This window comes from Giraffa tippelskirchi, chromosome 11 (assembly GCF_054371585.1).
Source record: "Giraffa tippelskirchi isolate mGirTip1 chromosome 11, T2T-mGirTip1v1.2.pri, whole genome shotgun sequence".
Classification (NCBI taxonomy): domain Eukaryota; kingdom Metazoa; phylum Chordata; class Mammalia; order Artiodactyla; family Giraffidae; genus Giraffa; species Giraffa tippelskirchi.
Genome location: NC_137285.1, coordinates 18,326,373 through 18,352,814, shown reverse-complemented (window position 1 = coordinate 18,352,814; position 26,442 = coordinate 18,326,373). Strand labels below are relative to the sequence as shown.

At 42.8% G+C, this 26,442-nt stretch overlaps 2 protein-coding genes across 5 annotated transcripts in view; one reads left to right on the top strand and one right to left on the bottom strand.

Moving 5' to 3' along the window:
* IFT81 (intraflagellar transport 81) overlaps positions 1 to 26,442 on the top strand; it is a 253,133-nt gene that overhangs the window by 23,208 nt on the left and 203,483 nt on the right. The window lies entirely within an intron of this gene.
* P2RX7 (purinergic receptor P2X 7) overlaps positions 93 to 26,442 on the bottom strand; it is a 40,839-nt gene continuing 14,489 nt past the window's right edge. Inside the window, exons 6-13 of the mRNA XM_081540035.1 lie at positions 21,955 to 22,035; positions 21,188 to 21,317; positions 16,634 to 16,770; positions 10,997 to 11,087; positions 9,158 to 9,223; positions 8,922 to 9,071; positions 6,927 to 7,028; positions 93 to 3,392 (exon numbers count right to left, since the gene is read on the bottom strand). Coding sequence (XP_081396161.1) covers positions 2,895 to 3,392; positions 6,927 to 7,028; positions 8,922 to 9,071; positions 9,158 to 9,223; positions 10,997 to 11,087; positions 16,634 to 16,770; positions 21,188 to 21,317; positions 21,955 to 22,035 — 1,255 coding nt within the window. The 3' untranslated portion in view covers positions 93 to 2,894. The remainder of the gene's footprint in view (positions 3,393 to 6,926; positions 7,029 to 8,921; positions 9,072 to 9,157; positions 9,224 to 10,996; positions 11,088 to 16,633; positions 16,771 to 21,187; positions 21,318 to 21,954; positions 22,036 to 26,442) is intronic.

Sequence of the window (26,442 nt, the reverse complement as noted above, 5' to 3'; positions counted from 1 at the left end):
CATTAATACAGTAGAAAGCTGGTGATTTTTAAAAAGTATCAAAATGTTAAATATTAAAGAGTATGTATAAAAACTCACACACCACTTATTAGTCACAGTTTTGAATAGTGCTCTGTATTTATTGTTTAAAATAGTTGTCATTTAGAAAGTCTGTTCTAGTGCTAAAACCTTGAAAAGGAAATCCTGAGGAGGATCCTAAAATCTGCTATTCATTTTTATACTCTCAGCGGTTGATGGATAGAAATGGTAAGAGCTTTGAGTGTGAATTGCTTTTTAAGTAGCAATCAGACTGTATCCATTGTAACTGGTTGCAAAGAACAGGATGTCAAAGGCATAAAGGTGGCTTTTATTTTTTCCAGTTTTTAACAGCACTAGTTACTTCCAGTCATAGAAATGTGATGTGGATTGCAATGTATTGGGTAGCTCAGCAGTTAGATTTGATGGATTCCAGAGCTAGTCTGGTGAGTTACCTGATTTGGTCTGCAGTCACATATATATTGCTGAAGATATATATGGTACATATATGCTGTATATATATATACACACACATATATTGCTGGCTTAAAACTCAACATTCAAAAAACGAAGATCATGGCATCCGGTCCCATCACTTCATGGCAAATAGATGAAGAAACAATGGAAACAGTGACAGATTTTATTTTCTTGGGCTCCAAAATCATCACAGATGGTGACTGCAGCCACAAAATTAAAAGATGCTTGCTCCTCGGAAGAAAAGCTATGACAAACCTAGACAGTGTATTAAAAAGCAGAGACGTTACTTTGCCAACAAAGGTCCATATAGTCAAAGCTATAGTTTTTCCAGTAGTCATGTATGGATGTGAGAGTTGCACCATAAAGAAGACTGAACGCTGAGGAATTGATGCTTTTGAACTGTGGTGTTGAAGAAGACTCTTGAGAGTCCCTTGGACTGCAAGGAGATCAAACCAGTCAATCCTAAAGGAGATCAGTCCTGAATATTCATTGAAAGTACTGATGCTGAAGCTGAAGCTCCAATACTTCAGCCACCTGATGTGAAAAGCCAACTCATTAGAGAAGACCCTGTTGTGGGGAAAGATTGAAGGCAGGAGAAGGGGACGACAAAGGATGAGATGGTTGGATGGCATCACCGACTCAATGGACATGAGTTTGAGCAAGCTCTGGGAGATGGTGAAGGACAGGGAAGCCTGGCGTGCTGCAGTCCATGGGGTTGCAAAAAGTCAGACACAACTGACGAACTGAACAATAACAACATATATATATTATGGCTGATTTGCATTGTTTTACAGTAGAAACCAACACAACTTTGTAAAGCAAATATCCTCCAATTAAAATAAAAGGAAACCTAAGCCCTCAAGGGGCTCCAGGGATGTCCAGGCTGCCTAAGAACCTTAGAACCAGAGAAAGTATAGGCTGAGTCTACGTCCTATGAGTCGGGCTTGCTGTCTGTCCCAGTTATCTGTTGCTGTATAACAGACAACCCCAAACATAGTTTAAGATAACAATTCTGTTCTGTGGGTTAACTGGGAAACTCTCACTTAGGGTGTCTGTGCAGCTGCAGTCATATGTTAGCAGGATCTGGAATAGCCTGGAGGCTTCTACTCTCCCATGTCTAGTGACAGGCCCAGATGTCTTGAGTGCTAGGCGCTGGTCAGGCATCTCTCCTCTCCACATGGCTGCTTGGTCTTCCTCACAGCAGGGTGGACTCCGAATGGGCAGGATTTTACATGAGAGCTGGTTTCCTTTGCAGCAAGAGTTTCGAGGGACAGGAAGTGGAAGCTGTTAGGATCTTAGGACCAAGACCCTGAATCAGATACAGCATCACTTTATCACTGGATAAAGTGATCAAAGCTGTCAAGACCCAAGTGAAGTCACTCAGTCATGTCCCACTCTTTGCGACCCCATGGACTGTAGCCTACCAGGTTCCTCCATCCATGGGATTTTCCAGGCAAGAGTACTGGAGTGGGTTGCCATTTCCTTCTCCAGGAGATCTTCCCGACCCAGGGACTGAACCTGAGTCTCCTGCGTTGTAGGCAGATGCTTTACCATTTGAGCCACCAGGGAAGTCCCAAGGGGAGGAGATATAACCCTCAGGTCCTGTGGAACAGATGTCAAAAAAATGGCCACTTTTAACCCTCCTCATTCTTTAACCAGGACCCAAAAGGTTTGTTTGTGGTTGGACATTATCCTAGTCTCACCTCAAAATGATCTGCTTCGTATTCATGTAGTTTAAAAAAAAAAAAACATTATTTAAAAAAAAATTCATTTTTGGCTGTGCTGGGGTCTTCATTGCTATGAGTGCACGGGCTTTCTCTAGTTGCAGAGAGCGGGGGCTACTCTTCGTTGCACTATGCGGGCTTCTCATCGCAGTGGCTTCTCTTGTTGCAGAGCATGGGCTCTAGGGCATGGGCTTCAGTAGTTGTGGTGCATGGGCTTAGTTGCTCTGCAGCATGTGGGATCTTCCTGGATCAGGGATTGAACCCATATCCCCTGCATTGGCAGGTGGATTCTTAACCACTTGACCACCAGGGAAGCCCATATTCATGTAGCTTTTATGCATTAATAAGAAAATTTGTGTACACTGTCTCAATTTGCTCTCCTAATTGTGAAACAGTAGGTTGGCTAATAAGGCAACTGAGGTACAGAGGTTAAAGGCCTAGGATCTCAACTTCCTAGGGGAAGAACGGAGAAATGAATCTGAATCTCTTGACTCTCTGTCCATGCTGAGGGATTCTGGTTTATCTGTTGTTTGTTTAACCCGTCACTTTGCTCTCTGACACACATGGAGCTGGGGGAGAGGAAAACCCATTTCCCTCTGGCTGAAAATCTGGACACACATCCTTGCAGGTGAAGCTCAAGGTGCAAGCAAAGGCAATGTTCTGTGACTGCTCAGTGCATCAGTAAGGACTCTTGAAGCCGCTGTACTGGCCTTCACTCTTGGGGAACTCTCTCCGGATCCTCCAGCGGCAGCAGCTGGGCAGGATGGCGAAGTCAGCCAGGTCCTGGGAGCCAAAGCGCCAGGTGGTATAGCTCCTGTAGGCACAGTGCCGCAGCCGGCTGTTGGCAGAATCTGCATCCAGCACCAGCAAGGGCTCCTGGTACTGCAGGAGGAACTGCAGGGCCCGCCTGGACAGCACAAGGCCCCTGAATAGCTCTGAGGTGGTGATACAGGCACCGAGCTTTTTCCGGCAGCATAGCTCCTCCAGGCATCTTTGGTTCTCGGGGAGTTGGGATGGAAGGCAGTTTCCGCACTGGCACCAATCTGGGCAGTCCCTGGATTTAAGGCGCGCCTCTTCACCGAGCAGCTGGATTTCCTCTGGTTGTCCGGGAGTGGGGGGTGGGTCGTGAAGAGACAGAGGCAGCCGGGACAAGTCCATAAAGTCCAGCTGGGGTCTCTAAAAAAGGCAAGTTTCCAAACCCGTCAGCAGTGATAACCCCTAGGGTTCTGGGTTCTTTAATTTTCTTATGAACTTATAAAATTACATTTAATACTACATTAATTCTAGTAGCTCTCATTTATTAAATGTACACAAAGTATTGCCTCATTTAAGCTTTCGAAAAACCTCATGAGGGCTTCCCTGGTGGCGCAGTGGGTGAGAATCTGCCTGCCAACGTGAGGGACAAGGTTTGATCCCTGGTCTGTGAAGATTCCGCATGCCGTGGAACAACTAAAGCCTGTGAGCCACAGCTTCTGAGCCCACGTGCCTGGAGCCTATGCTCCGAAACAGGAGAAGCCACTGCAGTGAGAGGCCCGTGCACCTCGGCAAAGAGTGGCCCCTGTTCACTGAAACTGGAGAGGGCCAGCGTGTAGCAACGAAGACCCAGAGCAACCAAAAATAAATAAATACATTTTTTTTAAAAAAGGAAAACCTCATAAAATATGTGTCCTGATCTCTATTTTACAGGTTTGGAAAGCGAAATTCAGAAAAGCCAGGCCTTAGTGCATATATCCTCTCGTCAGAGTGACCTCCGGGCCCCGCCCACCTGATCTAGGTCGTTCCCCTCCTCTCAGGTCCTTCTCTTACCGCATAATGATGTTCTATGCTCTTCATTAGTACTTACCACCATCTGAAATGATCTTATGAACTGATATGTTTCCTGGATGATTCTTCCACATGAAAGCAGGGGCCCTGTTTGCTTTGTTTACTGCCTGTATCCCCAGTGCCTAGCACAGTGCCCAGCACATAGTAGACAATAAATATTTGCTGACTTAGATCTCCTTTCTGACCATGCTCCCTTTTCTGAAAAATCCGTTTGTTATCCTCCAAGGGAATTTGCCATAATTGCCATCATTTATGTCTATTCTTTGTGACATATACCTTCATTCACCAGACAAAGAGAGTGTGAGTTGAGTACATTAAAACTAAATGGTTCATGTACATGAATATACACAGCACCATTATTATAATAGCCAAACGGTGAAAATAACACGTGTCCATCAATGAATGAATGGATAAAAAACTGTTATGTTCAGGACTTCCCTGGTGGTCCAGTGGTTGAGAATCCACCTGCCAGTGCAGGGGACATGGGTTCAATCCCTGGTCTGGGAAGATCTCATATGCCACAGGGCAACTAAACCTGAGCACCACAACTACTGAACCCATGCTCTGCAACAAGAGAAGCCACCACAATGAGAAGCCCACATGCCACAACAAGAGAGTAGCCCCCGCTCGCCACAGCTAGAGAAAGCCCACGTGCAGCAACAAGACCTACACAGACAAAAAAAAAAAAAAAAATATGTTCATACAGCTATGAAAAGGAATGAATGACTGACAAATACTAAACATGGATGTTTAGCTAAACATGGATGGAACCTTGAAGACATTATGCTAAATGAAAGGAACCAGACATAAGAAGACAAGTAAGATTCAATTTACATGAAATGTCCAAAATAGGCAAATGCATGGATACAGGAAGCCGACTAGTGGTTGCACAGGGCCTGGGGAGAAGTGAGTGGGAGTGGTTGCTGAATGGATTCAAAGTTTCCTTTTGGGGTGATGAAAAAGTTATGGAGCAAGGCAGTGGTGATGGTTGCTCAGCATTGTGGATATACTAAATGTCACTGAATTGTACTCTGTAAAATGGTTTAAAAGGTAAATTTTATGTTACGTGTATTTTACTGCCCTTCCCCAACATATGAAAGTTCACTTTATACCCAGACCTGATAAAAACATTATAAGAATGGAAAAATTTTGGCCAGTCTCTCTCAAGAAGAGATGTAAAGTTCTTAAATATTAGTGAATTGAATCCAGCAGTAAATACAAAGAATAATACATTTCATTCAATGTATTTTATTGCAGCAATGAAAGGTTGGCTTAATATTTGAAAACCAATCACTGTAATGTCCTAAAAAACAGAAAAAAGAAAACTCATTTTATTTTAAAAGCCTGAAAAAATACATTTATTTTAAAACTCAGTATCCAGTCATGATAAAAATTCTTAGTGAACTAGGAGCAGAGGGGAATTTTCTTAATCTGATAGGGTATTCTTTAAAAACCTACAGCAGGGAATTGCCTGGATTCGGCACTTTCACCGCGGTGGGCCAGGTTCAACCCCTGGTCAGTGAACTGGGATCCCTGCAAGCCATGGGGGAGGCCAAAAAATAAAAACAAAAACCCTACAGCAAATACTATAGTGAAATAAAAAAAATTTCTTCCTGAGATAGGAAATGAGACAAAGATGCCTGCTCTTATCATTTCTGATCAGTATCATGCTGGACATCCTAACAGGTGAAATAAGCATCTGGAGCTGGAAGAAGCAAGAAAGGAGCCTCCCCTAGAGCCTTCAGAGGGAGTACAGCCCTCCTGACACCTTGATTTCAGACTTCTAACCTCCAGAACTGTGAGAGAATACACTTCTTTTGTTCCAGGCTCCCTAGTTTGTGGTAATGTATTACAGCAGCTGTAGAAAACTAATGCAGTCAGTGAAGATGTCCAGCAGCCAGAACTGCTGGGGAGAGTGTGAATGAGAATACCCACTTTAGAGGGCTTTTAGGTAGTAACTAGGAAAGCTGCACACACGCCGGCCTCATGATTCAGCAGTTCCGTTCTCAGGTGCCATGTATTTACTGCAGCGGCAGCATTGGCATGAACCCCAAAGTGGAAACTACCCAAATGGGTAGTTCATTCAACAATTGAATGGATAAATAAATTGAATGTTTATAAAACAGAAATTATACAACAATGAGAATGAACCCCTGCTACACACAACATCATGGATGACTCTCACAAAAATAATGTTGAGTGAAGGAAGCCACTCAACAGGGTATGTACTGAATACATACTATAGGATTCAAATTATGTAAAATTCTATAAGAGGTAAAACTAACATTTGAATGCAGTATAATGTCTACTTTTAAGGGAAGATAGTAATTGAGTAGAGGCATTAAAGGGCCTTCTGCTAGGAATACTCACTTTTAAAATCTGGGTGCTGGTACCATGTGTTGCATGGTGTTTGCTTTGTCATCAGTTGTGATTTATACACATTTCTAGATGTATTTACATTTAATAGTAAGTATTCTTTTAAAAAGACTGGGATTTCCCGGATGGTCTAGTGGTTAAGAATCCACCTTGCAATGCAGGGGACACGGGTTCCATACGTGGTCACAGAGCTAAGATCCCACATGCGGCGGGCCAGCTAAACCCATACACTGCAATTGCTGAAGCCAGAGCACCACAACTAGAGAGGCCGTGAGCCTCAACGAAAGATCCCACATGACGCAAGGAAGATCCTGTGTGCCACAACTAAGACCCCACGCAACCAAATTAATCAATTAATTAGTTTGAAAAGACTAATGAGAATTCCCTGGGGATCCAGTGGTTAGGACTCCAAGCCTCCACTGCAGGGGGTGTGGGTTCCATCAGGAAACTAAAATCCCGCAGGCTATGCCGCCCAGCCGAAAAACAAAAAGCAAGCACTAAACAACTTACCAGGACTTTTTCACCTTTGACATCTTGCAGCCGTCTTCCAAGTAGTCTTTCATTTACCATCCTAATATGGGGTTCATCCACAAAGGACACATATTTTAATGTCTAGGAGATAAAAATTAAAGGGTTAGCCATGTTAGTACAGAGTTACACCTACTGTGTATCTGAACAAATCTAAAGGCAACTGTTATTCCTACTTACCAAATGACAATCCGTTAAACAAGCTAACCAGAAACTCTTGCTAACTAAGAAAGACTTGATTCTGAATATCAGAAATGGAGCCCCCGCCACCTTAATTTGTAGACTTAGAGTATCCACAGCTTACTGCCTATTATCTCCAGGTACCCCAAGTGCTATATAAAATTCCTTTGTGTGTTCCCTCAATTTCAGTTATGCTAAGGTTGAATATTTCCAGAAAGTTATACTATTGCAACTTAAATTATTTATATCTTCATTAAATTGCCTCCCATCTTGGGCCATGAAATGGTGATTAATTTTAGTTGCAAAGATGAACTTTGATTTTAATTGCAAATATATGTACAATGAACAATAAATGGTGCATTCAGCTGCTACAAAAGGTCAGCAGTGTTCTTGGACAAGGGAAAGAAACCCTCTTTGTTGTTTTTAAAGTACCAGAGATTTCTCTTTCATTGGAGGAAATCATGGATTCCAAAATTAATCAAATTCCAAATGAATCAAATCAAAACCATACAGAGGAACTAAAATTTCCTTTGACTACTCCCCCATCCAAGGCTCCTTCCCATAAGCAATCACTGTGAGTGATTTGTGAATGTCCAAACCTTTTTGTATACATTTATTACTTCCCCACACACATTTACATGTGTGTGTATAATGCACATAAAAATATACAGACTATATGTGTGTGTATATAAATAGACATATATACGTGTAGAAAATACATAAAACTAGTTTTTGTGTATAGTTTCTTTTTAACCTATATATCATACCACAGATATTGTTCCATAGTTTGCTTTTTCACTTTCAGTAATCTTGGATATTTGCTCATGTCAGTACCTCTGACATAATAGTTATCAACATGGATTCTGAAATCAGCCTGCCTGAGTTAGAATTCCAGCTCTGCCAACTGTATGACTTTGGGCAAATAATTTAACCTTCCGTGCCTCAGTTTCCTCATCTGCAGAAAAATAACAGTAGTACCTATCTAGAGTTCTCCTGATAATCACACAATCCTATAAATCCACCTGTAAGGCTGTGTGAAGGTTCAGTGAGTTAATGTATACATAGCACTGGAGAAGGAAATGGCAACCCACTCCAGTGTTCTTGCCTGGAGAATCCCAGGGACGGCAGAGCCTGGTGGGCTGCCGTCTGTGGGGTCGCACAGAGTCGGACACGACTGAAGTGACTTAGCAGCAGCAGCAGCAGCAGCACTGGGAACTCTATATGAGTATTTGCTTTTATAATTATCTACGTCATTTTTTAAAACTGGTGCCAGGCATTCCCTACTATGGATTTATCATAGTTCATTTCACCATTCACCTGTTGGATATTTGGGCAGATGCTCTTCATCACTGTCACACATAGCACTGTGATAGGCATCTTGTACACGTGCACTACTTGGGTACCCATGTGAGTGTTTCTCTAGGGCAGGTATGGAGAAGCAGAAATGCCAGGGTGTAAAGTATGTCCTCTTTAAATGTTACTAGATTGACAAATTGTTCTCCAAAGTTATTATACTTTTATTGCACAATCAGTTTAATAAATCTGATCAAATTGACAAATCCTGGAACATAAACATTTGTTTTCCTATATCATGCTTCTCTATTTTTGTCTCTTTTCTTCACTAAAATGAAAGGATTCATCTGAGGGAGAATGTGGATTGGGGTAGGATCCTGATACTTGTCCACCATGGGATTGACTGCACCTATGATTTTGGCCTTATTTCTGCACTCTCCTCAGTGATCCAGTGGGCCCTTCAGTGTTTTGATTTTGATATCCCGTAGACGCATCGCATCTTACCCGTGTTGGCTCCACAACGGATTCATACTTCTTCTTGTAGTAGTATTCATTGACTGCGCAGGGCTGACAGCACTTGCACCAGGGATAAACATGCGATCGACAGTATTTACTTGAATAGGTGTTGATGAGCATGTCAATGAACACGGTGGCCTGGAAAAACCAGGCAAGCACCTTGTCAGTGAAACTTCCTTTAGCCACATCATTTTCATAAAGTGTGAGAAAAAGAAATCTCTTACCAAACCAAAGTAGGAGAGGGTTGAACCAATGTACACGATCAGCTGGATGATGTCAAATTTTCCCCCCTGAAAACAGAGTACAAAAGATTACTTGGTTGAAATTCAGAATCATGTTTTTCTGCTCTAACATGTAATTGTAAGTTCCAGCAGAGGAGGGAGTCTAGTGCCATGAATTTGACAACTGCATCCAACGTGTTCACAGCAACAAAGATTAAGGAGACTGAAAATATGAATTCCGTTCCTTCTGCTCTGTCTCTCAGGATGTGCTTGAAAACATGGGTGTTTTAAACTAAGAAGCACTGGAACCCACACACTGAGAGGAGAGCCACTGAAAGTTTATTTTTCCATTCAAGGTGAGGGTTTCAGAAGAGCTTTCCCTAAAAGTGATTTGAAATTACTTTGGAAACAGAGGGAAGGAATGTCTGCACAAAGTCTCCCCTTAGATGTTCTTGTGATTTTTATTCTCAGTGTCTTTTTGTATCTTCTCACTATATCTCATTGATTCTTGTGGGGCTTATCACCATGTTAGGTAAATAACATGCTGTCAGACAAGATATGTAGGCATCCATTGGTTTTTGCATCTCTCCTCCTTCTGGAGATAGCATGCCAGTTTTCCTTTGGAGAACCATCTCTGTACATATTCAGTCCCTGTAGTTTGCAGGGAAGAGGCTGGTTCAGGGCTGGTCTAACACCAGCCATTGTGAGTGACCCTAGTCATAGTGATTAGTTCATCAGTGAGCATGTGGCCCATATTGGGTCAGTCAAAGCCAGTGGCATCTGCTGAGGTTTTTGCTGAGATGTTCTCTTTCCGTGGAGGTTGCTAAATTGCAAGGTATAAGTAGCTGCTGACACCACCACGTAGAGATGACCCATCGGGAATGACACCAGAACAGAGGAGAAAAATGTAAGAGATGGGCAGGTTCCTTATGATGTTATTAAAACACCTGGATTCAGTGATACCTGAAGCCTGAAAATTGCCTCTGGATTTATCAGTTATGTGAACTTAAAAAAAAAGGACTTTTTTTTTTCTTTTTTCCTAACCCAATTTGAATTGGGTTCTGTTCCTTACAAACTATTTTACAGAGGGATCTCTGTCTCTCTCCTTTTTTAAAAAATTATTTTTAATTAAAGGATAATTGCTTTACAATATTGAGTTTGTTTCTGCAATCCATCAGCATGAATCAGCCATAGGTATACATATGTCCCCTCCTTCTTGAATCTCCCTCCCACCTCCCACCACTTCCCACCCTTCTAGGTTGTTACAGAGCTCCAGTTTGAGTTCCCTGAGTCATACAGCAAATTCCCACTGGCTATCTATTTTATATATGGTAGTGTATATGTTTCCATGCTACTTTCCCCATCTGTCCCACCATCTCCTTCCTCCCCCCAACCCATGTCCATAAGTCTGTTCTCTATGAATGTGTCTCCATTCAGTTCAGTTCAGTCGCTCAGTTGTGTCTGACTCATTGCAACCCATGAACCACGCAGCATGCCAGGCCTCCCTGTCTGCATTGCTGCCCTATAAATAGGTTCGTCAGTACCATCTTTCTAAATTCCATATATATGCATTAATATACGACTTCTCTCTCCTTTTTAAGCATCAGAGTATTTTTAAAGTTGAGTATTAGGTTTTTTTCCCCAAGCCCACTCTTGTACTCACTAGATGACTTGCCCAGGAACAAGGACATTTCTTCCCCTTTTTGTATCCCACATGCAAAGTGCACAGTGCCAACTAATGACTATGACCAAAGCATTCACCCTTCGAGATACTACGGCAGTAATTAAGACACAGTCATAGGAACGGAGATGCCAGTGGCTGAAAGCGGAGAAGAGACTTACGGTGCCAAAAACCAGGATGTCAAAACGGATCCCATAAGCTTTTATCAGGGTCCGCTTTTCAGTGTTATTTTCCTTATAGTACTTGGCATATCTGTAGGAGGAAAAAGATCCATATTTATAAAGATCTATCTGAAAGTGCTGGTATTTTATGAAAAGAAAAACCAAAACAGTAGCCGATCTAGTCTTCTTTGTCCGATCTAGTCTTCTTCCAGCTCTGCTGTTGTTGGCAAAGGGAAGAACACAAATTTCTCTCTCTCTTCACCTGGAACCAAAGCACCACCTCCCCGCGTCACCTCCTCTACTTCTGGCATAACAGAGTGATGGAAAGTCTGCTTTAAAAAAAAAAAAATTATTTTTGTATATTTATTGGGCTTCTTTTGTGGCTCAGCTGGTAAAGAATCCACCTGCAATGCAGGAGACCTGGGTTTGATCCCTGGGTTGGGAAGATCCCCTGGAGAAGGGAAAGGCTACCCATTCCAGTAGTTTGGCATGGAGAATTCCATGGACTGTACAGTACATGGGGTCACAAAGAGTCCAACACAATTGAGTGACTTTCACTTGGCTGCTCCAGGTCTTAGTTGCAGCATGCAGGATCTTTAGTTGTGATCTTCAAACTCTTAGTGGTGGCGTATGGGATCTAGTTCCCTGACCAGAGATTGAAGCCAGGCCACCTGCATTGGGAGCTCAGAGTGTTATAGACATTTATAGCAAAGATATAAGTAGCTGCTGACACCACCGCATAGAGATGACCCACTAGAGATGGACCACCAGGGAAGTCCCAGGACATATTTTTTCTTTGAGTTATTAACTCATAATCTACTTATAGGTGTGGGGAGAGAAGAAAACAAAAAATGAATGCTCTGCCAAAATATAGTATGGAACATCTGAAATTCTTATTTTTTTCTCAGCGCTTCGGTGCCTGTTTCTGGCCAAAGGGGTTTCAGTTCCTTTGCATCTGAATGTTCTCATTTAATGACAGTACTTTCTTTTGCTCTATTAACTGATTTGCTTTTTAAAATGCAAAGCAAGCATGCATCACCACTCCATGCCCCAAGGTTGCATAATCTCTCCATGCAAGCTGTTTTGCTGGAAGATTAACACTGTAGTAAATACTTGAATTTCAGTTTTCAGGGTCATGGTACGGTGGTTGTCATACTGAGGGCAAGAATCACTTGGGAAGCATTTTCAAAAGGCAGATTCCTGGACCTCACCCCCAAAGGGTGGTTTCAGATGGTGTGAAATGTTTCTGGGAACCTGTGTGTCTAGGAAAGGGACCAGCTGGTTCTGATACAGATGAACAGTGGACCACACTCAGAAATACCAGGCCCTCAGGGGCAAGGATGCTTTTGCGTGCTGTACTGGGTTGAATAATGCCCCTACCAAAGGCAAGTCTCAAGTGCCTAACCCCTGCACCTGTGAATGTGACCTTATTTGGAAATAGGATCTTTGCAAGTGCAAATGAGTTAAGGGTCTCAAGATGAGATCATCCTGGATTTAGGGTGGGCCTTAAATGCAATGACTGTATCCTTATAAGAGGAAAGAGAGAGAGAGTCGAAACAGAAACACAGAGGGGAAGCCCATGTAAAGACGGAAGCAGATACTGGAGGGAGGCAGCCACAAGTTAAGAGCCAAGCAGTTTCATCTTGTTGGAATTGGCTTGAAACAATATTTTGGGTCAATCAAATTTTCTGTCTTAGGAATTTGAAATTTAAAAAACCACTAGAATTGGCCTATTAAAAAAAATTGAAGTTCTAGATGTAGTGCTGGTGCTCGAAGGGCTATAGAGTTAACTCTTGAACAACATAGGGGTTGTGGTGTCCACCCTCTTCCCAGTGGAAAATCCACTTTAACTTACAGTTGGCCCTTCATATCCATACTCCCTCTGCATCTGTGCATTCAACCAACTGCAGATTGTGTAGTACTATAGTATTAATATTTATTATTTAAAATAGTCTGTGTATGAATGGACCCATGCAGTTCAAACCTGTATTGTTCAAGGGTCAGTTATATATTGCAAGCTGATATCCTTGAGAAGCAGAAAAAATAAGCATTAGTCACATTAAGAGCAGAGCACCAGTGAAGATCTGTAATTCCCTGGTGACTCAGTGGTAAAGAATCTGCCTGCCAGTGCAGGGGACTCAGGTTCAATTCCTGAGTCAGGAAGATCCCTTGGAGTCAGAGATGGCTACCTACTTCCAGTATTCTTGCCTGGAGAATCTCATGGACAGAGGAGTCTGGCGAGTTACAGTCCATGGGGTCACAAAGAGTCGGACATGACTAAGCACAACAACAAGAGCCATCAGAAGCCAGAAGAAGCAAGGAGAGATCCTCCCTTGGGGCCTTTAGAGGGAGTATGTCCCTGCTGACACCTTGATTTTGGACTTCTGGCCTCCAGAACTGTGAAAAGTTTCTGTTGTTTAAAGCCACCAAGTTTGTGGTAATTTGTTAAAGCAGCCACAGGAAATGAATACACGTAAATACACCTATTCTGAGAGCAGAGAAGCCCATCAGGCATTCTGTCCTGGGTGGGTCTTCCTTGCTTTACACGTCTTGTAAATCATTGCCTAAGGACCTTTGGCCACAGATCTTTTGATAAAGGATGAAATTTCTGCAACCTGATCAATTCCTTCAACTTCCTGTATTTTAGAAAGCTTATATTTTCTCATATACCTCATATAACCTCTAATTTCCTTCTCTTTTCTGTGGCTATTTGAAAATAAGTTGTCCAGTTACCCATCAGGTCTCCACAATTTATTTTTCGCTACAGATTTCTTCTGGTGCTTGATTTCAGAGAACAAATGCTCTAACACTTTGATCTGAAAGAGTATTAACATCACAACCAGTTCTTCAGAAAGATCAGATCTCTCCAGGAGCTAATGTTCTTAGGCTCAGCTCAGAGACTTGAAGGACGTTTGCTAACATCTGATGGGTACATTGCCCTGCATGCGTCTGCTGGCCGCTGAAAAACAGCCTGTGAGGGCAGTCGGGGACCACTGACCCAGGCCTCGCTTCCTACTAATGGCCACAAGCCTATTCAGTAGAGCAGCAGGGAATGATCAAAACATTACCTAAACTAGGAACTGGTTTCAGGGCCCTGGATGAGACTTCATGGACCCAGAGAAGACAAAAAGCCTCTTATGAGACTTCCCTGGTGGTCCAGTGGTTAAGACTCCAAGCTCCCAGTGAAGGGGGCTCAGGTTCGATCTTTGGTCAGGGGACTAGATCCTACATACTATAACTAAAAAGATCCCACATGCTGCAATGAAGCTCCTGCTTGAAGCAACTAAGACTCAGGGCGGGAGGGGGAGAAGCCAAATAAATAAATATGAAAAAAATAAAGTCATTGGAGCGAAGACAGTGTTCTTTAAAAATGCCTCTTGTGTGTTGATCTCAGCCAGCTCTTAGTCAGGAGTTTCAAACTCAGATGCCTGTAGGGGCCAGACAGATAACAGAAATGAGTGATGCAGCCAGGTATGAGGCAATAAAGAGTGGTGAGGACTGTGGCAAACCAAGAGGGAACCACTGATACTCAGCTCCAGCTGAGTGCTTTCCTGTGGGATATGAAGCGAGTGTCATCACATGGTTTGATTTTTTTCCAAATAATTTAATTTTTCAGAAAAAAGCAGGAAGTCCATATTTTTATGTAGAATATCTCAACGTTCAAAACATTGTACAGGCCAACAACAATAACAACAACAACAAAAAAGTTAGAAGTCTGCTTGCCAGTTAGTGATGCTGCTTTACCTAAAATATAAATAGATCCATTTGCTTGAGTGGATAACAAAAAGTCAATAAGAGTGCTAGCAGAAGGGTTAGGAGGCAGTGAATGGGTGTGTGTGTGTGTGTGTTTGCACATGCACTTTGGCCTATATTTGCACACTCAATTAAGTAGACACCTCATTTTATTCATTCTCCCAGGCAACTAGCAACCTGGTTGCAAGAAACAAAATATAGTCAAACGAAACATCAAAGAAGAAAGCATGTTTGGGATGCTAGATGACATAGCCTAGACCAGTGCTTCTCAAATTTTAATGTGCACATGAATCTTTTGGGAATCATAAGATGTAGATTCTAGGCACTAGTGGTAAAGAAACCGCCTGCCAATGCAGGAGACATAAGAGAGTAAATTAAGAGTGGAAGCTGAGATTTTTACATCATAACAAGCTCCCATGTTGAGGCAAGGCCCATGTTCCTGGTAACAGGATCACATTTTGAGTATCGAGGGTCTAGATTAGTGATTCTCAAACTTGAGTTTGCATCCAAATAACCTGGGAGGGACAATCCCCGGAGTGTCTGATTCAGTAGGTCTGAGGAGAGCCTGAGAATTTGCATTTCTAAAAAGATTCCACGTGATGCTGATGTGGGGACTCACACTTTGAGAGTCCAGACCATTAGTCGTAAAAGTATTCAGGAAAGCTAATATGTTTGCAAGTTGATTCCCTAAGATGGACTCCTATGTGTGCAGTTTCCCTTCTTAACTAGGAAAGCTCGCTCTTCAGGAAAGTGCACAGTGCCCTTTCGGGGGGTTCCTATCTTGTCCTTGGAGAGGCCTTTTCTGGTTGCATCCCATTGCCCACCCTATCAAACTATCTTGTTTGATTTTCTTTGAAGCATGTATCATCATCTGAAATGGTCTTATTGGATTTGTTTGTTCTATTGAGGTATAATTAACATATCATAAAATGCACATAAAACGCTTACTCCTTGGAAGAAAAATTATGACCAACCTAGAGAGCATATTAAAAAGCAGAGACATTACTTTGCCAACATAGGTCCGTCTAGTCAAGGCTATGGTTTTTCCAGTATTCATGTATGGGTGTGAGAGTTGGACCATAAAGAAAGCTGAGCCCTGAAGAATTGATGCTTTTGAACTGTGGTGTTGGAGAAGACTCTTGAGAGTCCCTTGGACTCCAAGGAGATTCAACCAGTCCATCCTAAAGGAAATCAGTCCTGAATATTCACTGGAAGGACTGATGCTGAAGCTGAAACTCCAATAACTTGGCCACCTTGTGCTAAGAGCTGACTCATTTCAAAAGACCCTAATGCTGAGAAAGATTGAAGGCAGGAGGAGAAGGGGACGACAGAGGATGAGATGGTTGGATGGCATCACTGATTCAATGGACATGAGTTGGGTAAGCTCCGGGTGTTGGTGATGGACAGGGAGGCCTGGCGTGCTGCGGTTCATGGGGTCGCAAAGAGTCGGACACAACTGAGCGACTGAACTGAGCTGAACTGAACTGGCATATGAAAACACCTCACAGAATACCAGGTTATACATATTATATGATCTCATATAAGCCTCACAAAAGAGTTGGTTAGACAAAGGAAATTTCACCAGGTTATCTTCAGTTATCTCAGGATAGAGGAATTATGGGTGATTTTTATCCTCTTCTCTATGGTTATATCTGTTTCCCAAGTTTTGTTTTTATCTTACAAAGAGAGTGAAGTTCTTTAATAATTCATACAAAAATTCAGTCACTGCCTAGCTCTGAGAGGAAGTCTTTTACATTCATCTTGTTGCCTTGGGAAACAAAACTAGTCTTACTGGCTGCTGGGGATATAATTCAGCAGGGTCTGGGAGGTCCCTGGGGAGCTAAGGGCTAGTTACTGGGCAAATCTGACCTGGAGCACAGTTACCTGAAGTTGTAGCCAGGGTACAAGGACTCCTTGGCGGTCTTGTCATCAAGGCGACGGAAACTGTATTTTGGACGGCAGTGATGGAACCACCTGTCCAGGTTGCAGTCCCAGTAGATCTCAATGCCCATGATTCCTCCCTGGGGAAGAAAATAAGAGATAATCTCTAAGCCTCGCTGGACGTGGGTTATGCAGCCATCAGACATCTCCCTGCATAGTGATGATCACTGAAGGAAAAGTTTGCTTTTGAGGGTAAAAAATGCTGATAAAAAATTTCAGAGCCCTAAGTACCGTCCAGTTTAACTCATACAACTACTACTTTGGCAACTACAAATGCATCTCCCTGCTCCTCCTCCCGCCTGGAACATACTACCATTAAATTTGCTTTCCTAAAATACAACTTTCAACAAGTAGTAGTAATGTTAGTCGCTCAGTCATGTCCAACTCTTTGTGACCCCATGGACTGTAGCCCACTAGGCTCCTCTGTCCATGGAATTCTCCAGGCAAGAATACTGGAGTGGGTTGCCATTCTCTTCTCCAGGGGATCTTCCTGATCCAGGGATGGAACCAAGGTCTCTGGTATTGTAGGCAGATTCTTTACCATCAGAGCCACCAAGGAAGCCCAACTTTCAACAAACCCCTCCTGTAATCAGACATTATTAATGCCTCCACCCCCATTAAAGATTAAGTTGAAACTTATCATACTGGAATTCAGCGTGCTCCATCACTTCCTCTCTGCTTATCTCTGAATTCTCCCTTGGAGAAAGCTGTTATGCCAGACTATGCTTTTCCCAGGCACAGTTTGCATTTTCACTTCTTTTTTATTTTAAAATAAAGTTGTATCTCAACAGCTTTATTGAGATACAATTCACATACAATTCGCCCACCTAACATGTATATTTCCACACTTTTTAGTATATTCATGTATATGTGCAACTGCTGCCACAGTCAGTTTTACAGCATTTTCACTACCTCCAAAAGAAAATATGTAAACTTGAGTTATTACCCCTCTCAACACTAAGCAACCACTAATCTACTTTTTGTCTCTATCGAGTTCCTTGTACTGAACTTTCACATGAATGAAATCATGTAATACATGATCTTTTATGTCTGGCTTCTTTCGCTTAGCATAATGCTTTTAAAGTTCATCCATGCTGTAGCAAGTGTCAATACTTCATTCCTTTTAGTGGTGGAAGAATATTCCATTGTATGGATACACTACAGTTTGTTGATCCATTCATCCTTTGATGGACGCTTGGGTTGTTTCTACCTTTTGAGTATAATGAATAATACTGCTGTGAATGTTTACGTACAAGTTTTTGTGTGAATATAAGTTGTCATTTTTGGGGGCCACATACTTTGGAGTGGAATTTCTGGGTATGCTTTGCATCTTTTAATCTTGGCCCTTGACCTTTTCTCCCAGTGAAACATTTCTCCCACCCACTTCTCTAGCTAAATCCTGCTCATCCTCCAAGACCCAGCCAACATCCTTCCCCATCCACTCAAGCACCCCTATACTCCTCAATTCATGGTGACCTTTCTCTCCTCTAAACTTCTAAAGAATCTGCTCATCTCTTACCTATACTTGGTACTTCTTTTTTTTTCCACAGACATTTTTTGAGCACTGGCCATCATATTTCAGTGAAGCTTAGACACCATTGCTTGTAAGACACACAGGGTTGTTTTGTTTTGTTTTTTTTAATATTCCTCTAAGGAAGAAACTGGTGCCAATTAAACTGTGAGACTCCATCAACTGAAAGCACTTACTGATTTCAAAATTATTAAAAGTGAAAAAAGATATCTCTTTGAATCGATGAAATTAGGCATTTCAAGACAGTACGCTAGATGTAGTCTTCTGAGGATACAGAAATGAGTAACAAAGAGGTTCTGACTTGGAGAGAGGAGAAATAATACAGAATAATCACAACTGCCTTTTTTGGGGGGTCAGGCACTAAGCCAAGCACTGTACCTACTATAGTGAATATATTAATACCTTTGTCACTTGGCACCCAATTTGCCGCCTTCTGGAAAAGCTACCTGGAATTTCCTTTGGGAAACACCTTTCCCAACTCTCCTTGGTTTGCATGGGGCTGTGACCTCTCCCAGGAGTGGGCACCTGACTCAGTCCTGGCCATTCAGGACAGTGCTTCCCTCTGGACCTGATGATTAGTTCAGATAGATTATGAGGCCCAAGGTAGGGTTAATCAGAACTCTCCTTGAGACATTTTGCCAAAACCATAGGGGAAAATGTCCTCTATTGGTTGAGACCACTAGCTATGGAGTGTGAAAGTCTAAAGCAGCACTATCTAATAGGATTTTCTATGCTGATGGATATAGTCTATATTCATGCCCTATAAGACAGTAGCCAGTGGTTATTGAAATGAGGCTAGTATGACCAAGGAATTAAGTTTTTAATTTCAGTTAAGTTTAAGTTGCTGCATGTGACTTGTGGCTACCATATTAGATAGCATAGTGCAAGAGCTTTGGTGGCTTTGACTTGACATGTGGAGAATATCATCATTAAGGAAACAATCAAAAAATGAAAGGAGTCAGATTCCTGAAGACATCATTTGAGTTCTGGGATGCAGCTATGCCTAAATCTATCATATTCTTCATTCAGCAACAAATATTTATTGACTGTCCATTATGTGCTAAATGTTATACAAAAATGAACCAAAAAAAAAAAAAAAGAACTACCTTCATGGAACTTACCTTCTAGTCAGAGAAAATAGACAACAGACAAATGGATATGATGTAAAATATATAGTATGTCAGATAATGCTTGGTACCAGGGATAAAAATAAACCTGAAAAGGGCCTGCTGGGATAGAGGTGGGAATTGTCATTGTAAATGTAGCAGTAAGGGAAAGCTTCTCTAAGCTGTATTTGAGTGGATACTGGAAGTAAGTGTAGGAGGCAGTTAATACTATGTCTGGGGCTAGACTGTTCCAGGCAGAGGGAACAGTAAAGGAAAACTCTCAAGGTAGGAAGATGCTTTGGATATACTAGAATGTTCATTCCGCCTGGTCTTTCTACACAAGTTAATATGGTTCCTTTTTTGCTTAAGTTACTTGAGTTTTGTTCCTGTCATTTGTCCCTAAATTACTTTTTAATTTATTTTTTGCTTAAATCACTTGAGTTGGATTTCTATAATTTGCAACTGGAAGAATCCTAAGTAACCAAAGTGTGGTAGTCTGAATAATTGTTGTTAGTCTCTAAGTTGTGTCTGACTCTTTGTGACCCCATGGGCTGTAGCCCACCAGGCTTTTCTATCTGTGGGATTTCTCAGGCAAGGATACTGGAGTAGATTGCCATTTCCTTCTCCAGGGGATCTTCCTGACCCAGGGGTTGAACCCACATCTGCTGCATTGGCAGGCAGATTCTTCTTCACTGAGCCACCAGGGAAGCCCAGCCTGAGTAATAGCCCCCCAAATATACCTAATCCTAGGTCCTAATCCCCGCATCTCTGAATATGTTACCTTAAATGGCAAAAGAGACTGCATGCGTGTGTGCTCAGTCGCTTCAGTCGTGTCCGACTCTTTGTGACCCTACAGACTGCAGCCCACCAGGCACCTCTGTCCTTGGGATTCTCCAGGCAAGAATTCTCCTGGAGTGGGTTGCCATGCCCTCCTCCAGGGGATCTTCCTGACCCAAGGATCAAACCCACGTCTTCTGCATTGCAGGCAGATGTTTTACCACTGAGCCACTGGGGAACCCCCCCAAAGAGACTGCAGGTGTGATTAAATAAAGATCTGGAGAAGAGGAAATCTGGATTATCTGGGTGGACTCTATAAAGACATACTGATCTTTATGAACAGAGAAGCAGAGGGAGGTTTAACACAGGATAAGAAATAAATGTAGGGGACTTCCCTGGTGGTCCAGTGGTTAAGACTCCATGCTTCCAGTGCAGGGGGCACAGGTTTGATCCCTGGCCAGGGAGCTAAGATCCCACATGCCACAGAGCAAATAGGCCTGCAGGCCACAGCGAAGGATCCCATGTGCTGCAACAAGGACCCAGTGCAGCCAAATAAACAAATATAAAAAAATTTTTTTAAAGAAAACAAAAATGAAATCAATGTGACCACTGAAGCAAGATGCTATGCCACTGGCTTTGAAGCAGGAAGAAGGGGCTATGAGCTAAGAAATGCAAAGAATGCAGTTTTAAAAGGTGGAAAAGGCAAGGAAATGGATTCTCCCCTAGGGCTTCCAGAGAGAGCACGGCTCTGCTGGTATCTTGATTTCCGCCCAGTGGTACTCATTTTGTACTTCTGACCTCCAGAAGTATAAAAAATGTGTTGTTGTAAGCCACAGAGTTTGTGTTAATTTGTTACAGCAGCCACAGGAAACTAATAGATGAAGGGTCTCACACATAGGGTTGTTGTGGGATTAGATGTGGTGATGCAGGAAAAGTCCTTGTCACTGAACATGGATTTACAAAATCCTCCATAAATATGAGTATATTATTAAGACCCAGTGGCCCAGCCGCTTGGCCATTTGTCATCCTCCATCCCTTGACCCAGCCTCCCCACATTCCACTTTTCAAAGAGGCATCACCAACCTGAATTGCCATTTCTGAAAAATTATCTCCTGTTTGTTGGAAGATATCTCCTAGTCGGAAAATGGGACACTGTGGATCCCGAGTCTTGTGAAAGGTGCAAGTGCTGTTTAAATCCGGCAAGATGTTTCTCCTGTACATGATGGAAAGCAAACAAGCATCTCTATTGAAAACTGGGATCCATGTCTTTCATGGGAGTGAACCAGTGTGGTACCCGGCACCATGAGGGCCTCCAGCGATCCTGCCTTCTGGGATTCACACCCTTGTGTATTCCCCTCTTACACTGTACAGTGTTGGTCTGTGTGACCAGTAATATATGACAGAGGTGATGGTGTGTCACTTCTGAGATTAGATTATAAAATACAGTGGCTTCTCTCTTGGTTACTATCTTGCATGCTTGTTCTTTGACTTGGATCACTTGCTCTGGGGAAGCCAGCACCATGTCCCAAGGGGACTCAAGCAGCCCGAAGGAGAAGTCCACATGGTGAAGAACTGAGTTCTCCTGATGACAGTCACTTGAGTGAGCTTGGAAGAGGATTTTCCAGCCCCAGTCAAGTCTGGAGATGGCTGCAGCCCCCATTGACAGCTTGACTGTATCCTAAGAGACCCTGAGCCAGAACCACCCAATGAAGTCGTTCCCAGATGTCACTCTGGGATGCCCAGAAACTATGTGAGAAAATTAAAGTTTGTTGTTTTTAGCTTCTAAGTGTTGGAGTGATTTGTTATGCAACAGTAGATAACAAATACAGCCAGACATTCTGGGCACTTACGTGGTGTAATTGTGGCCAGGGAAGTCGATATTATTCTTGATGAGTACAGTAAAGTTTTCAGCACTGACCAAGAGCGCAGGCCTGAGAGAGAGAAATGCAAAATGGGGATCAGTGACTACAGGGACCAAGGGAATCAGTGAGCCAGTGACCAGAGGCTCTGATTTCTTGCTTGGGTCAATATGATGGTTGGAGAGAAATGCAATCCAGTGGGCAAAACCTTCCAAAATTCTCCAGCAAGAATTTCTCCCTTCTTAAGACCCCATAAAAGGAATTCCCTGGTGGCCCTGGGGTTGATAATTCTTGCTTCCACTGCAGGGGCATGGGTTCAATCCCTGGTTGGGGAACTAAGATCCCACAGCTGTGTGAGGTGGCATAAAAAAAGACTCCGTGACATTTACTGTAATACTTCTCACTCTGATATAATGGTATGTTTAGGTATGCACAGTGGTGTGTTGGTAAATGTTTAAAAACCAGCTCTCCAGGAAAACAATAAGCCCTGATATTGTAGCAGTTACTGACTATTGTGTCATAAATACCCCCACCATCGCTGATTTCAAGCTACCAATAGAACATCACTGAATTGGAATTGGGAAGGGATGAGCATAAATGGCTCAGAGCTGGTACAAGCCAGCTCCAGCACACTCCTGTTTGTATTTTCCACAATAGCTTGGTGATCCTGCAGGGTTGAGACAATAATTTTCTCATCTTGGCATCCTCAGCATTTAGTGCAGGGCCACACATACATTCTTGACTCTATCATTCACTCTCTAGAGGCTCTGAGTAGTATAAAATCCTCCATGAGTAAGAGGAGCCCAAATTCTAGACTGCTGAAAGGTCCACCCACCATCCATGCATTCATTCATTCAACAAATATTTATTGTACCGGGAATGGGGCTGGGCCCTTGGGATGCAGCGATGAACAAGACAGTCAAGGTTTTTGTCCTGGTGAGGTTGAGAATCTGTTAAAGATGGAGAGAACAGTCTCCACAAAATGATGCCGCTGGTGTCCTGCTGCCTGGCACACCTGAGTAGGTGGCAAATATACATTGGGAGAAGCACAGGCTAAAGTTGGAGGGTGTTTGGAAGGGAGCATCAAGAATAATCTGCTCTGGGGGCTTCCTTGGTGATACAGTGGTTAAGACTCCATGCTTCCAGGGCAGGGGACACGGGTTCCTTTCCTGGTTGGGGAACTAAGATCTCACATACCGCAAAGCAACTAAGCCTGGGCGCTGCAGCTACTGAGCCCACACACTGTGTAGCCCGTGCTGTCACAAAGATCCTGTGTACCGCAACTAAAATCGAATGCAGTCAAAAATTTTTTTAAAAAAGAATGATCTGCTTTTTATTTCAGGACTTCCAGAGTCCAACTTTGGCTCTACTGGGGATGTAATTATAGAGAACACTGTAATTTTTGCCTTTCCACATCAATTCCCCCCCTCTAGCAGTAGCACCTCAATTTTCTCCTTTTGGGAAAGCCAGGTCTCTTCCACTCTCAGTCCACTCTCATCTCCTGCCCATCCCTTACAGCTCCCAGGGTGGGCATGTGACCCAGAGCTGGTTTAACAGTGTAATCCACAGAGTCCAAAAGTCTGTTCTTTACATCTGTGTCTCTTTGCTGTCTTGCATATAGGGTCATCTCTGTGGGAGAAGGCGAGGGTGGGATGATTTGAGAGAATAGCATTGAAACATGTATATTACCGTATGTGAAACAGATCACCAGTCCAGGTTCGATGCATGAGACAGGGTGCTCAGGGCTGGTGCACTGGGACAACCCTGAGGGATGGGATGGGGGTTCAGGATGGGGGACACATGTACACCCATGGCTGATTCACATCAATGTATGGCAAAAACCACTACAATATTGCAAAGTAATTAGCCTCCAATTAAAATAAATTAATTAATTTAAAAAATCACATCCCAAATGAAGCAGCTTGAATTTCATGGTAGTCTTAATATAGTCTACACTTTTAATAAGTCATCAATTAAAAAATATTTAATCAACCAGCTTTGTGGTGAGCCATCTTGATAGAGATAAAATACCATTTTCACCTCAAAGAGTCCCTAATCTGATTGGAAAATACTAACATAAAACCAATAATAAAACCATACAATAATGACAGAAAAAAAACAAACAGTGTAATCCAATCCCCTTGGCTGCAGTGATTGATTCTTTGACTGTCACATGCCTTAGGCCATTGGGAACACCCCAGGATTATTGTGGGAACTATTGGGAAAGAAACACTTGTTTTCTCTAGGATTATTAGTAGCAAGGACAGTGTAAACCTGGAGCGCCCCAGACCGCAGTGTAAGGAGAGCCAGCATGGAAGAAAAGAACAGCTAGAGGTTGGGGAGAGGAGAAAGGTAGAGGAAGAGAGAGAGAAAATCTTAAGACATCATTTAAAGCCTTGGTCAAGCCTTGCCTGAAGCTAGTGTTTCTGGACTTCTCATTTACATGAGTCAAAAACATAAGCCAAAAATTAACAGTCCCCCCTTTTTTTTTTTCTGAAGCCAGTTGAAGTTATATTGTCACTTGCACACACACAAAATCTTGTTTACAACAGACGCCTGCTATTTGCCAGACCCTTTGCCTTTAGAACATTCTAAACATCTGAGCAACATGCTCAGAATCAAAGGACTAAATGGTCCCCTTTATTTCTCTTTCATGACAGTTAAAATTTCCTTTTCTGAATGACAGCCCTCTGTGCATGTGTCTTATCTCTTCTATTAGACTGCAAAACCCTTGGGACCTGCTCCATATCTGGGTCTTCTTCTATTTTACAAAAAAAAAAAAATAAAAAATGAGCACAGTTCTCCCTACTATCTGATAATGGACGTGTTGGAGAAACAATTAAATGAGTCATCTTAGTAATGCTTTTGTATAACATATGAGAAACTGAAGGTAAGGGAGTTAACTTGTCCAGGGTCATGTAAAATTGCAGCCCAGGGCCCAGAACATCAAAGATGCTCGGTATTTATGTGATGAATGAGTTGCTGGCAGAGCCAGGACTGAAAACCACAGGTAATCAAGAAGCCTCTTGCCTTAAACCAGGGCCTTCTTGAATGTAGGCTCAAGTCCCACTCGGGTCCTGGATCATTTTTTCAGAATCTTCCCTGACCTACAAATGAACCTGGGTGGTGCCATTAGCGGCTGAGAGCCAGACAAGCTGGTACCGCCTAGTGCTTCCCACTCTGATGTCAGGAACTTTTGCCTGAAGCTTCTAAAAAGTTAGTTTGGGGAAGTTTCCTCTTTGCCCCATAGATGCTGATGGTGTGGCCCTGAGTCACATTTCTCTAGAACTACACTGTCCAACATCCCCTAGGCATGTGTGGTGTGTGTGACTATTTAAATTGTGTCTGTGTGTGCTCAGTCTCTCAGTCGTGTCCAACTCTTTGTGACCCCACGGACTGTAGTCCGCCAGGCTCCTCTGTCCATGGGATTCTCCAGGCAAGAATACTAAGTGGGCGGCCATTTCCTCCTCCAGGGGATCTTTCCGACCCAGGGATTGGACCCATGTCTCCTACGTCTCCTGCACTGGAGGCAGATTCTTTACCACTGAGCCACTGGGGAAGCCCGACTACTGAAATTAAATTAAACTCAAAATTCAGTTCAGTTGTGGTAACCACATTTCAGGTGCTTAATAGCCACATGTAGCTAGTGGCTACCAGATCGGATGGTGGAGGTACAGAATCTTTCTGTCATTGCAGAAAGTTCCATTGGACGGTGCTGGTCTAGAACCACCACACGTCTAGGGGCAGATCATGTGTGCGTTTGTGTGTTATTAGGCACTTTACAGTGTGCCAAGCACAGGGCTCAGTTTGCAATCACCGTGCAAGTATCATCTCATTTAATTCTCACAACAGCCCAATAAGGTTGGTGCAGTTATTATCCTCATTTTATTTTTAACTGAAAAAAATATATTTTGGCCACGCTGCTTGTGGGATCTTAGTTCTCCGACCAGCGATGGAACCTACGCCTCCTGCGTTGGAAATGCAGAGTCTGAACCACTGGGCCGCCGGGGAAGTCCTGTTATTCTCATTTTAAAGACAAGGAAACTGAAACCCAAAGGGGTTAAGGCACTTATTCAAGGTCACATAGCAAGGGCGCGTTAAAGTCCGGATTTGAATCCAGCTCTCCTTATTCTCTGCTGAAATGCAGCCCTCCCAGTGTTTTCTGAGATTTAACATCAAGTTCTCCCTTCTGGGCCTGACCTTGAGAAGAATCAACACAGGGGAGCATCAAATGTGTATGTCACTGTGAACATTTAAGAAAACTTCCTTTCCCTTCCCTTCCTTTTCTCCTCCCTTCCCTTCCTCTTCTTTTTTCCTATTTCCCTTTCCACCTTCTCTTCCTTAATCACTCAGTACAGACACTGACAGTCAGAATGGACCATGCTGTAGCACTGGAGGTGGTGTCTGGAGGTTCCCTGGAAAGTACTGGAACAGCCAAGGGGCAGGGGGCACCCAAGGATGCTCAAGGTAGTAGCTATT